This window comes from Pelophylax lessonae (assembly GCF_965119305.1).
Source record: "Pelophylax lessonae genome assembly, chromosome: 9".
Lineage (NCBI taxonomy): Eukaryota > Metazoa > Chordata > Amphibia > Anura > Ranidae > Pelophylax > Pelophylax lessonae.
This window is the reverse complement of record NC_138776.1, coordinates 260,695,777-260,709,356: the sequence shown is the minus strand read 5'-3', so window position 1 is coordinate 260,709,356 and position 13,580 is coordinate 260,695,777. Positions and strand designations below refer to the sequence as shown.

Genomic DNA, 13,580 nt, shown 5'->3' with positions numbered 1-13,580 from the left:
GAAAACTCCTTCATCACTCCATACTCCTCATCCTCCTCTTTATACTCTTCTTTAAAAACAATATTATAATCCCTGAGGTTTCCACTCTTAAAATATAATTAAGATATTCATTGTAACAAACATGTTTGTGTATAAATCATAAATATCATTGATTGTACCTCATCTACCTGATGATGGTGAGGGATGGTGTGACCTTCCTGTGTGGAATCCCGGGAATACAGAGGACGGGGACATCTCTCTGGTGGGTTCTCATTATTGGATCCATCTACCTGATGATGGTGAGGGATGGTGTGATCTTCCTGTGTGGAATCCCGGGAATACAGAGGACGGGGACATCTCTCTGGTGGGTTCCCATTACTGGATCCATCTGTAGGAAACACACACACTGACTGAATACATTGTTTCTATGGGTTTATCAGATGATGGGGGATCTAGGTGGACCCTCTGTACTGCCTTTTCCTGTACAATAAAGTCTCCTCTTACCCGCTGATGTGAGGGGCGGCTGATTCTCCATCATGACGTCCTTGTAGAGATCCTTGTGTCCTTCTAAATACTCCCACTCCTCCATGGAGAAATAGACAATGACATCCTAACACCTTATAGGAACCTGACACACGCAATGATACAGTCACCATCCAGACACATCCCTTGTCTGTTACTGGATAATCTCCCAGAATTCCTGGCACCACTCAATGATCTTGTTTTTGGTTTCTACAATCTTCTCCTCTAAACCTCTTTTTTAAGACCCTACATCACTTCCTATTTATATGATCACTCACTTCCTGTCTGTATATTACTTCCTGTCTGTATATCACTTCCTATCACTTCCCCCCCCATTTGTGGTATCACTTCCTGTGTCTGTACAATCACGCTCCTCCTGTCTCGGCATTCCAATCAATGTAATAGGAAAAGATCTCCACCTTGAGAGTAATATCAATAAATGAGAAGTCCCGTCTATTTTCAGTATGTAAATATTAAAGGATAACACTGCAATAGTTAAAAAATAAGAAAACACCAGATCCTGTAACCATCTTAAAAAAAGAATAAAGCACAGAATAATTAAGTATTTTAATTGCTTACTTGCTGTGTTTTTCCTTTACATCTACGGATTTAGAATGTCACTTGATTGACAGCTATCACATCCAAGTAGGCCGTATCCAGCAGAAGTCTCATATCAGGTCTATAAACCAGAGCCTCTGGGTGGACAGTTGGATAATTGGCTCTATATATAGGATGTATCTGGTTTATAAACCAGAGGCTCTGGATGGACAGTTGGATAAATGCCTCTATATTTAGGATAAATTTGGACTATAAACCAGAGGCTCTGGATGAACAGTTGGAAAAGTGGTTCTATAATTAGGATGTATCTGGTCTATAAACCAGAGGCTCTGGATGGACAGTTGGATAAATGGCTCTATATTTAGGATGTATCTGGTCTATAAACCAGAGGCTCTGGATGGACAGTTGGATAAATGGTTCTATATTTAGGATAAATTTGGACTATAAACCAGAGGCTCTGGATGAACAGTTGGAAAAGTGGTTCTATAATTAGGATGTATCTCGTCTATAAACCAGAGGCTCTGGATGGACAGTTGGATAAATGGCTCTATATTTAGGATAAATTTGGACTATAAACCAGAGGCTCTGGATGAACAGTTGGTTGAATGGCCTTATATTTAGGATGTATCTGGTCTATAAAGCAGTGGCTTTGGATGTACAGTTGGATAAATGGTTGTATAGGAAGGATCTCTCTGCTCTGTAAAAAAGGGGGCTCTGGATGGACAGTCATAAAAGCGGGAAATTGTATCATACTTACCGTAATTTCCCTTTCCTGGTGCCAATCCATGGCAGCATACCAATGATAGAGCTCCGCCTCGACTCCTCCCTCAGGACTAGTGCATAGCATAAAAGACAAGAAGGTCCCTTCCCCCAGCATTCTCCTGTAATTTAGAATACCGAGGGTGGGAGCGTATGCTGCCATGGATTGGCACCAGGAAAGGGAAATTACGGTAAGTATGATACAATTTCCCGCTTTCCTGGTGCCTCCATGGCAGCATACCAATGATAAATAAATAGCTGACACGGGTGGGATAATGCACACACAAAAAAATACATTTTATTCAGACAGAGGACATGGCTAAGCTTAGTGCCTTTCTTCCAAAGTTTACAGTTGAAAGGGATCCTGGATCAATTCTGTAATGCCTGATGAAAGTATGGCAAGAAGACCAGGATGCTGCCCTGCATACCGTCTCCAAGGAGACGTTGGCCCTAGCTGCCCAAGATGCTGCTACAGCCCTCGTGGAATGGGCTTTCACCTGTGTTGGAGGCACCAACTTCTTGGATATGTACGTTTTCTTGATTAGCTTCACTATCCAGGAGGCTAGAGTTCTGCTAGTGGCATCTTTCCCTCTATTTTTGCCGTGAGGGATGATGAATAGTCTTTCGGATAACCTAAAAGATTTGGTGGCAGCCAAGTAGGCTTTCAGCACTCTGGCGATGTCTAATTCGTGGCAAGTATCGGAATCCATATCAGTAAAAACTGGCAATGCCCAGGGTTCTCTTAGGAAAGCTGATGACGCCACTTTGGGGACAAAGCCATGAATCGGACAGAGTTCCACCCTATCCGGGAAAAGGAAATGTGTTCCTCACCAATTCCTAGTGAGTGGAGTTCCGAAATTCTCTTTCCAGATGTTATGGCTAAGAGGAAGACAGTTTTTAATGTAAGATTCCAAAGTGAAATTTGCTCTACTGGGGCAAACGGCTGATCTGAGAAGACCTCCAAAACGAATGAAAGATCCCATTTTGGAAAGGAGCGCCTGGCCGGAGGGCGGATTTTTAATACTCCTCTCAGAAAGGTCACTACTAAGGGGTCTTCTGCCCACCTTCTATTGGATGCGGCCGATATTGCTGCTACCTGAACCTTTAGGGAGCTCAGACTAAGACCCAAATCTAGACCCGTCTGTAAAAAACTGAGGACGTCAATCGTAGAAGGAGAGACCGGGTTGAATCCTTTTCCAGAAGCAAAGGTTTGAAACTTGTTCCAGATTTTATTGTATACTGTTTGATCAAGTCTACTACTTGTTTGCTTTCCTGCTCCCGATTGGCCGCATAATCTCTCAAGCAGTCCTTGCAGACTAATTTATCCGGGAGGGGATTTGCGCCACAAGCCCAGCATTTCTTCCTGGAAGTATGAGGAGGGGGAGATGAGGAATAGTCCCGCCTCCTTGATCTTGATCTTCCAGATCTATGTTGTGAGGATCAGGATCTATATGGACTCTCGTCATCTTGAAGATTTCTCTGATCTCTTGGAATGGGCAGGGCTGGTGAGAGAGGGAAAATTCCCATCACTCAAAGGAACATGCTCTCTTTTTTTTTTTTTTTTTTAATACTCACGTAAAGTTGGTCCCATACCTATCAGAAGTGTGAGGATCTTTTGCATGAGATGAGTGACTCATGATGGCTTACGAGCAGCAGGGTCAGGAGAGAGAGAGACAGAGAGAGAGAGAGAGTGAGAGAGAGTGAGAGAGAGTGAGAGAGAGAGAGAGACAGAAGAAATCCCCATTTTTTTTTTTTTTTTAAAGACAACTGGGGATGAAGAAAAAGAAAAGAGAGAGGGAATAAAACTGTCAGACCTATACAAGACAGATACCCATACATACATACATATATACATATATACACATATACATACATATACACATACATATACATATATACATATATATATATATACATACACACATACATATACACACACACATACACACACACATACACACATACACACACATAGCTGCACAACTATACCCACAGATATACTTGTACAGATTTTAAATAAAAATTTACTTTACCTAAGGGCAGGGAAAGGAGCACTTGAAGGTCTTCTCATAGAGGCAGATCCCAGCAAGATGCCTCCTTATATCTTTAATTAGGGAAAGGGAGAGCCTAATGGACAAAACTGCTGCTCATAGTTTACTTTGATTACTTTAGGGAAAGCGAGCACTGCTTTCCTCCAACAAACATGGCCGGCGACTAACACACTATATTATTTTCTTTAGATTTTTTCCTCCAGACCTACAATAACCATATAACATGAGGCCAAACCTAAACACCCCCAACCTGCATGCAATCAGGCAGGCCCCTGCACCACACAGAAAAGGCAAATCTAAAGGAAATCTGACAACAAAAGTTGCACAGTGTGTATCCAGCTTAAGAGGTAACTTTTTGGGAAAAAGGACAAACCCCTAAAAAAAACGCATTACTACCAGAATATAAGGAAGAAAAAAATAACAAAATATGCCTAACTAATAACATCATCTAGCGACAGTAACCTGAAAAAAGGGGAGAAATGGAAAATAAGACATTGATAACACATACAGTAGCCTTAAAGAAACCAGTGAAATATATAAATGAAACAGATAAAATAAAGGGAAAAACCTGACCCGGCTGTTTTGCAGAAACGACTCATCCATAATTTTCCAGAAACTGCAGACTGCGTTCCTATGAGGAAACTCTGCTTTGACCCCAAAAGATCCACAGAAGGGGTTCCCTGCCTTATTAGTGCTATGAGCGACCCAAGAGCAGGGACTGCGTCTGGGAGAGGCTGAACCCAGCGGAAGCTGCCGAACTAAGTAAGGCAGAGGTAGGGACATACTGCTAACTCTTCACCAGTTCCAGAGGTATGAGGAAAAAAAGGAGAATGCTGGGGGAAGGGACCTTCTTGTCTTTTATGCTATGCACTAGTCCTGAGGGAGGAGTCGAGGCGGAGCTCTATCATTGGTATGCTGCCATGGAGGCACCAGGAAATTGGTTCTATACTTTGGCCTCAATGGTCTCTGAATTAGGACACTATTTTTTATTTCCAGCTCTAATATGCCCGCTTCGTCACTCTGAAATTGAGGGGCTGTTGTTTGCAGGCTAAATATCTGTGATGGAAATCTAACATTTTTCCATCTTCACTCCCCTAATAAAAAAAAAATGTTATTTTTAAATGCTGTCTTCCTGAGAAAGACTATCTGTCAAGGTTTTACTTTGCCCTCCTGTTGGCAGCCATTTTGGACATGTGCAAACTGCTGCCTCTTATAGATTCTGATAGCATCATCACTTCCTGCTGCCTGGGCATCGCACATTGATGATGCTGCACACCTGACTATATCTATCACCTGTTGCGTTGCAATTCTTGCCCTTGTGTTTGTGCTCCAATGTGCATCTCTGCTAGCAGTCTTCTGTTCTCTGTGTTCCTCCATGTATGACCTGGCTTGGCTGATGACTCTCCTGGCTCTCGACCCTGCATTGGCAGACCACCCGGCAACGGCAGACTACCCACTTCTGGACCCGACCCCGGTTTGGATGACTACCCACTCCTGGACTTGACCCCGGCTTGCCTCTTGTTCTCTCTTCCTCACTCTTGCTGTGCGATCATTGTTGTTTCTCCAATAAACTGCTTTATTTTACCTGCATTCTCGTGTGGTCTGATTTCCTGGCACCCTGACACCATCCACAAAAAGCTTAAAAGGTGTGCTGCAAATCTGCAATTCTAGGAAAAAGACAACTATTTAAAAAAAAAAAATAAAAATAAATTCCATCTGCTCTCCCCCTCTGAAAAAAACAGACTATAAAAAAGACTGCTACAAATATGTACTATGTTTAGGTCTTCAGTCATAAACAAAAATACTGTTATTTCTTTAACCAAGATTAAATCATCATGCTCTCTCCCTCTGGAATTGCATCCTAGCTAAAAAAGGAGTACATACTGTCCAACAAATCAATTCTGTTTTTCTTGTTTGTGTCTCTGGCAAATTACACTTTCATTTAGTTATACATTACACTGGCCAAGTCTCTCCATCTTCCAATGTAGCCTAATAACAACACTTACATGGTGTGCAGAGAGTCCATTACATATTTCTGGCTCTTGACTCTGACATAATAAACATATATTTTTTTTTTTTCTTTAGGATAACATATGCTGGAGTTTTTAGTCTTCCTTTGGATCAACTGCAGGTATAAGATTGTGTATATGGGATTGTACAGTTGGGTTTTCTTTACTGTTATTTACTGGTTTAGCCAGATGGGATTGTGTCTTTTTTCAACCTATGTACAGTGCCTTGCGAAAGTATTCGGCCCCCTTGAACTTTGTGAGCTTTTGCCACATTTCAGGCTTCAAACATAAAGATATAAAACTGTAATTTTTTGTGAAGAATCAACAACAAGTGGGGCACAATCATGAAGTAGAACGAAATTTATTGGATATTTCAAACTTTGTTAACAAATAAAAAACTGAAAAATGGGGCGTGCAAAATTATTCAGCCCCTTTACTTTCAGTGCAGCAAACTCTCTACAGAAGTTCAGTGAGGATCTCTGAATGATCCAATGTTGACCTAAATGACTAATGATGATAAAAAGGATCCACCTGTGTGTAATCAAGTCTCCGTATAAATGCACCTGCACTGTGATAGTCTCAGAGGTCCGTTTAAAGCGCAGAGAGCATCATGAAGAACAAGGAACACACTAGGCAGGTCTGAGATACTGTTATGGAGAAGTTTAAAGCTGGATTTGGATACAAAAAGATTTCCCAAGCTTTAAACATCCCAAGGAGCACTGTGCAAGCGATAATATTGAAATGGAAGGAGTATCAGACCACTGCAAATCTACGAAGACCTGGCCGTCCCTCTAAACTTTCAGTTCAATCAAGGAGAAGACTGATCAGAGATGCAGCCAAGAGGCCCATGATCACTCTGGATGAACTTCAGAGATCTACAGCTGAGGTGGGAGACTCTGTCCATAGGACAACAATCAGTCATATACTGCACAAATCTGGCCTTTATGGAAGAGTGGCAAGAAGAAAGCCATTTCTTAAAGATATCCACAAAAAGTGTCATTTAAAGTTTGCCACAAGCCACCTGGGAGACACACCAAACATGTGGAAGGAGGTGCTCTGGTCAGATGAAACCAAAATCAAACTTCTTGGCAACAATGCAAAATGTTACGTTTAGCGTAAAAGCAACACAGCTCATCAATCACCCTGAACACACCATCCCCACTGTCAAACATGGTGGTGGCAGCATCATGGTTTGGGCCTGCTTTTCTTCAGCAGGGACAGGGAAGATGGTTAAAATTGATGGGAAGATGGATGGAGCCAAATACAGGACCATTCTGGAAGAAAACCTGATGGAGTCTGCAAAAGACCTGAGACTGGGGCGGAGATTTGTCTTCCAACAAGACAATGATCCAAAACATAAAGCAAAATCTACAATGGAATGGTCCACAAATAAACATATCCAGGTGTTAGAATGGCCAAGTCAAAGTCCAGACCTGAATCCAATCGAGAATCTGTGGAAAGAACTGAAAACTGCTGTTCACAAACGCTCTCCATCCAACCTCACTGAGCTCGAGCTGTTTTGCAAGGAGGAATGGGCAAAAATTTCAGTCTCTCGATGTGCAAAACTGATAGAGACATACCCCAATCGACTTACAGCTGTAATCGCAGCAAAAGGTGGCGCTACAAAGTATTAACTTAAGGGGGCTGAATAATTTTGCACGCCCAATTTTTACGTTTTTTATTTGTTAAAAAAGTTTGGAATATCCAATAAATTTCGTTCCACTTCATGATTGTGTCCCACTTGTTGATTCTTCACAAAAAATTACAGTTTTATATATTTATGTTTGAAGCCTGAAATGTGGCAAAAGGTCGAAAAGTTCAAGGGGGGCGAATACTTTCGCAAAGCACTGTAACTGTGCTTCATAGTTACCACGTACAAATGTGTGCATAAAGGGCACTGAAAACATTTTTCATAGTTTGTTAAAAATGTTTGCAAACAGGTCATTTTTCTCCTTCACTGATGTGCGCTGATGAGGCTGCACTGGTGGGCACCGTCGAGACCGATGTCCCTTTAACAGGAGCTGGTTATCGGCTTTCTTCTTTTCTCCTCACGCTGAGAGAAAAGCCAAAAACCGACTTATGTTTACATCCTGTGATCAGCTGTCATTGGCTGACAGTGATCACATGGTAAAGGCCCTTTACCTTGATCTGCGATCAGCCAAATCTGCAGAGGGGGGGAGGGTGACGTTCATGTTCACCCTCCTGGCATTGTAAGACCAAGCTGTAGCCGTCTTTAAGCTGCCCAAAAAAAACCTCTTCGTATTGAATGCTAATTTTTTAAATTTTTTTTTAGCAATAATACATATGGCCCAGATCTCTGTTTTTGCCTATCCCTTCACTATTATCCCAGAAAATGGCCTTTACTGATAACGAAGATTCATCTTCAGGATTCAAAGATCCATAACATTCGCTGAATCAAAACACATGTACATTCGGCTCATTCCTATTTATTATAATGGCAAAAATAAAAAAATAAAAAGAATAAAGCACAAACTGAAACACACATTAATTGCAAAACATATGAATTTTTTAATAATTTTTATAAATGGTTACCAATATACACATACTGTATAGTTCATGCCGTTTCATAATACACTTACACATTTGAAACCATAATCAATGATTCTGGTGTAGTTCATTTATTTTGTGGAAAATCAGTGATCTCAGCATAAAAAAAAAAAACTATTCAGTCGCAACAAATGCATGAGGACACGAGGCCATACAATGCGATTAGAGGAGAAGCTATTCAACCTCATGCTATGCAAGGTTTTTTATTTTACAGTAAGGGCTACAAGATTGTGGAACTCTCTTACACAGATGGTAGTAACTGCGGGAGTATGGCTACCTTTAAAAGACTCTTGGACGTACATCTCAAGGATAAAAACATTCGGGGGAATGATTACGTTCACACGCACCTACACAGGTTGAACTGGATGGACTATTGTCTTTATTTAACCTCAACTACTATGTAACTATATAATATACTGTATCTTCTTATTTTTATTAACCACTTTAACTCCGGCCACTGTGCCTCTACTGCGGCACAGTGGCTCGTTATCGTCCAGCGACGTAGACCTACGTCGCTGGACTCCTCCCCCTGTAGGCGGCGCTCCCGCTGTTTTCATTCACAGCGGGAGTCGGGCCAGGGGAGGAGCGGCGGCGATCGCCGCCGCTCTTCCCCGATCGTCGGGGAATCTAGTTTGGAGACCCGCCCGCCTGTTTGGAGATCATTCCGCGAAAAAAAATAAAAAATTGGAGATCGCCGCCATTACTCGGTAAAAAAAAAAACACCAAAAATGACAGAAATCTTTCCCTTAGTTAGTAAACGCAATAACTTTTGCGCAAACCAATCAAAATACGCTTATTGTGATTTTTTTTACCAAACATAGGTAGCAGAAAACAAATTGGCCAAAAATTTTAAAAAAAATTAGATTTTTACATTTTTTTGGGGGGGGGGGGGGAATTTCATATAAAAAAATGTTAAAAATATGGTTATTTTTTCAAAATAAACGCATTTTTTTGTTTATAAACAAAAAGTAAAAACTTTTTATTTACAAAAAGTAAAAATCGCACAGGTGATCAAATACCACCAAAAGAAAGCTCTGTTTGTGGGAAAAAAAGGACGTAAATTTCGTTTGGGTACGGCGTCGCACGACTGCGCGATTGTCAGTTAAAGTCACACAGCGCCGAATCGCAAAAAGTGGCCTGGACGTAAGACAGCAAAATCCTCCGGTGGTAAAGTGGTTAAAAGATATTGGAATTTCCTTTGTTCTTTTGGGATTCCGTCACGTGTTTCCTGAAAGCATTCAGTACATGGAGTCCAGATCAGCTCGGCCGACAGTGCTTGAGATGTCTATCACCGGAATGTTCAGCTCTTATCAGATCCAGGCTCTTCTGAAGTTTTACAAAGAAATGCAGAAAAGTCCTCAGTGTGGCCCCTTTGTATTGACATTCCTTTATCATCGGTGTCTACATCCTCACCACACATTGTTCCCTCAGCATTGTCCAAATCACTGAGCACTCTCTGCACCCCTGTGTTGTATCTTATTTCTCAATGCCTGTATTACGTTCTCTGGGAGATCCCACTATCCGCACTGTGAGAGGAATAACTGATGACATTTGTTACTGCTGGGACATTGAGGCATACTGGAGCTGGATACATGCGGGAAGGACACTAGAGGGAGGTCTGGCTGCTAACATGTGGATGTGTTCCTCAAACAGTTTGCTGCAGTGCCGGAGGAAGCAGGAGGCCAGACACAGAGGGAATGACTGGGAGCTGGAGCATGAACAGGAGCAACACCTCTCCCATCAATCTTATAATCTCTTGCAGCTCTCCTCCGCCGTCCACACTACATTCTCCGACAGCTCTCCTCCACCATCCACACTACATTCTCTGACAGCTCTCCTCCACCATCCACACTACATTCTCCGACAGCTCTCCTCCCACCATCCACACTACATTCTCCGACAGCTCTCCTCCGCCATCCACTACATTCTCTGACAGCTCTCCTCCCACCATCCACACTACATTCTTCGACAGCTCTCCTCCCACCATCCACACTACACTCTTTGACAGCTCTCTTCCATCATCCACACTACATTCTCCGACAGCTCTGTCCCCAACCAACCACATTACATTCTCCTACGTCATCTACACTACATTCTCCGACATGTCTCCTCCGCCATCCACACTACATTCTCCGACAGCTCTCCCCCCACCATCCACACTACATTCTCCGACAGCTCTCCCCCCACCATCCATACTACACTCTCTGACAGCACTCCCCCTTCCATTCACACTACATTCTCTGACAGCTCTCCCCCCACCATCCACACTACATTCTCCTACAGCTCTCCCCCAACCATCCACACTACATTCTCCTACGTCATCCACACTATATTCTCCGACAGCTCTCCTCTGCCATCCACACTACATTCTCCGACAGATCTCCCCCATCATTCACACTACATTCTCCGACAGCTCTCCTCCCACCTTCCACACTACATTCTCGTACGTCATCCACACTACATTCTCTGACAGATCTCCTCCGTCATCCACACTACATTCTCCGACAGCCCTCTTCCCATCATTCACACTACATTCTCCGAAGCTCTCCTCCACCATCCACACTACATTCTCCTAAAGCAGCCCTCCCACCATCCACACTACATTCTCCGACAGCTCTCCTCCACCATCCACACTACATTCTCCGACAGCTCTCCTCCACCATCCACACTACATTCTCCGACAGCTCTCCTCCACCATCCACACTACATTCTCCGACAGCTCTCCTCCACCATCCACACTACATTCTCCGACAGCTCTCCCAGTATGCACACTACACAGATTTTTCTGGTGTTTTACAAGACTATTTTTCCTATGGAAAGATTTCCCGCACTCTGAACATGAATACCGAAGCTTACCCGTGTGAACTCTCTGATGTTCAATAAGGTTTCTTTTATGAGTAAAAGATTTCCCGCACTCTGAACATGAAAAAGGACGTTCCCCCGTATGAATTCTCTGATGGGTAACAAGATGATCGTTCCTGAGGAAAGATTTCCCGCACTCTGAACATGAATAAGGACGCTCACCTGTGTGAATTCTCTGATGTTTAACAAGGACGTCTTTATAACTGAAGGATTTCCCGCACTCTGAACATGAATAAGGACGCTCATCTGTGTGAATTCTCTGATGTTTAACAAGGTCTTCTTTATGAGTGAAACATTTCCCACAATATGAACATGAATAGTGAGGCTCACCCTTGTGAATTTTATGATGTTCATCGAGAAATCTTTTATGAGTGAAAGATTTTCCGCACTCTGAACATGAAAAAGGGCGCTCACCCGTGTGAACTCTCTGATGGGCAACAAGATGATCTTTTCTGAAGAAAGATTTCCCGCACACTGAACATGAATAAGGACGCTCACCCTTGTGGCTTCTTTGGTGATGAAGAAGGTTTCTCTTCTGAGTGAAAGATTTCCCGCACTCGGAACATGAATAAGGACGCTCACCTGTGTGAATTCTCTGATGTGTAACAAGGCCGTCTTTAAAACTGAAAGATTTCCCACACTCCAAACATGAATAAGGGCGCTCACCTGTGTGAATTCTCTGATGTTTAACAAGGCCTTCTTTATGAGTGAAACATTTCCCGCACTCTAAACACGAAAAAGGATGCTCATCCGTATGAATTTTCTGATGTTTAATAAGGACTCTTTTATGAGTAAAAGATTTCCCACACTGTGAACATGTATAGGGGCGCTCACTCTTGTGAATTCTCTGATGTTCATCAAGGTATCTTTTCAGAGTGAAAGATTTCCCGCACTCTGAACATGAATAGGGACGCTCACTCGTGTGAGTTCTCTGATGTTCATCAAGGTATTTTTTATGAGTGAAAGATTTCCCACACTCTGAACATGAAAAAGGACGCTCAACTGTGTGAATTCTCTGATGGGCAACAAAATGATCGTTTCTGAGGAAAGATTTCCCGCACTCCGAACATGAATAAAGACGCTCACCCATGTGACTTTTTTGGTGATGAACAAGGTTTTTTTTCTGAGTGAAAGATTCTCCGCACTCTGAACATGAGAATAGATTCTCCCATTGGTGGGCTCCTTCATGGGGTGAGGAAGATTCCTTGGGATTAGAAGGATCTGATGATCTATCTGTAGAGTGAGATTCTAAATGGATATTTGCAATCATAGTATGTGATTGGTGAGAAGATTCCCCCTGATCAGAGGGATCCATTGATGTCTCCGGACAGGAAGGTCTGTGATGGATATTTTGTGTATTTGGATTTCCTCCTGGAGGATCCTGTGTGATGACATTATCTTCTGACTTACAATCAGCAGATAATAGAAGATGTCTCTCCGAGGAATTCCTGACATCACATCCATCTGTTGGAAAGAAATTAAAAAGAAATATCAGTAGACCACCTGGAGTTTTAGCTCCTCCTCCCCGTCGGTGAAATAAGTGGAAATACGGAGCTCAGTGCTCCATGAAATGGAATAAACAGAAAAGGTGGTAGGGAGACTGCACTCACTTATACCTGAACACAAGAAAATGAATCTGATGAAAAATATGGAATTATGAAACGGAAAATACAATAAGCATGTGTCCAGAGAAATATTACACCTGCAGATCAATACTCCAGATGTGTTGACTCCAGTGCACCACCACTAAGAGACAAGAGCCTCTTACTAGAATTACATGACCTCTACCAACGGAGGTAATGCACACTTACAGGTACTGAAAGTGTCCAAAACATGGAGATGGCCAGCTTGGCATGGATCACAAGCCAGCACAAGGCAGGGGTTGGAAGCACTACACTTACTTCAGGAGGCCTTGTATACCATGGTTCCAGGCATGGTCTGTAGGAGGGTTCTGTTCTGCAGTGAGCCCTAACATAGGGGCCCAGTCTTGTGAGCCCTAACATAGGGGCCCAGTCAAGCTACCCTTACGTACAGAACCTCTGTCATCAGCCACCACCATTCTTTCTGCCCCGAACTGGCTGCTCCTCATCACTCCATGACATCAAGACTTAACTGAATTGTACTTTTTGTTCCCCAGTTCCCCCCAATATGCTGTAAAGCATCCTCTCTTTCGAAGCAATATAGATGGTTACTCTTAATCAATAAATTCTTTATCGAATAAAGTTATATTAACAGTTCTGTACAGGTTCCATAGAAGTACATTTGTGCAATA

General features: G+C 42.5%; 3 protein-coding genes across 3 annotated transcripts in view; all 3 read right to left on the bottom strand.

The window, feature by feature from the left end:
• The window catches only part of LOC309564419 (uncharacterized protein), a gene marked incomplete at its 3' end in the record, with an annotated part of 909,898 nt that overhangs the window by 706,289 nt on the left and 190,029 nt on the right, over positions 1 to 13,580 (bottom strand).
• The window catches only part of LOC309562617 (uncharacterized protein), a 150,734-nt gene that overhangs the window by 70,672 nt on the left and 66,482 nt on the right, over positions 1 to 13,580 (bottom strand). Inside the window, exon 7 of the mRNA XM_082266870.1 lies at positions 11,303 to 12,772. Coding sequence (XP_082122996.1) covers positions 11,303 to 12,772 — 1,470 coding nt within the window. The remainder of the gene's footprint in view (positions 1 to 11,302; positions 12,773 to 13,580) is intronic.
• LOC309562790 (uncharacterized protein) overlaps positions 1 to 13,580 on the bottom strand; it is an 86,574-nt gene that overhangs the window by 34,805 nt on the left and 38,189 nt on the right. The gene's annotated exons all lie outside the window — the stretch shown is intronic.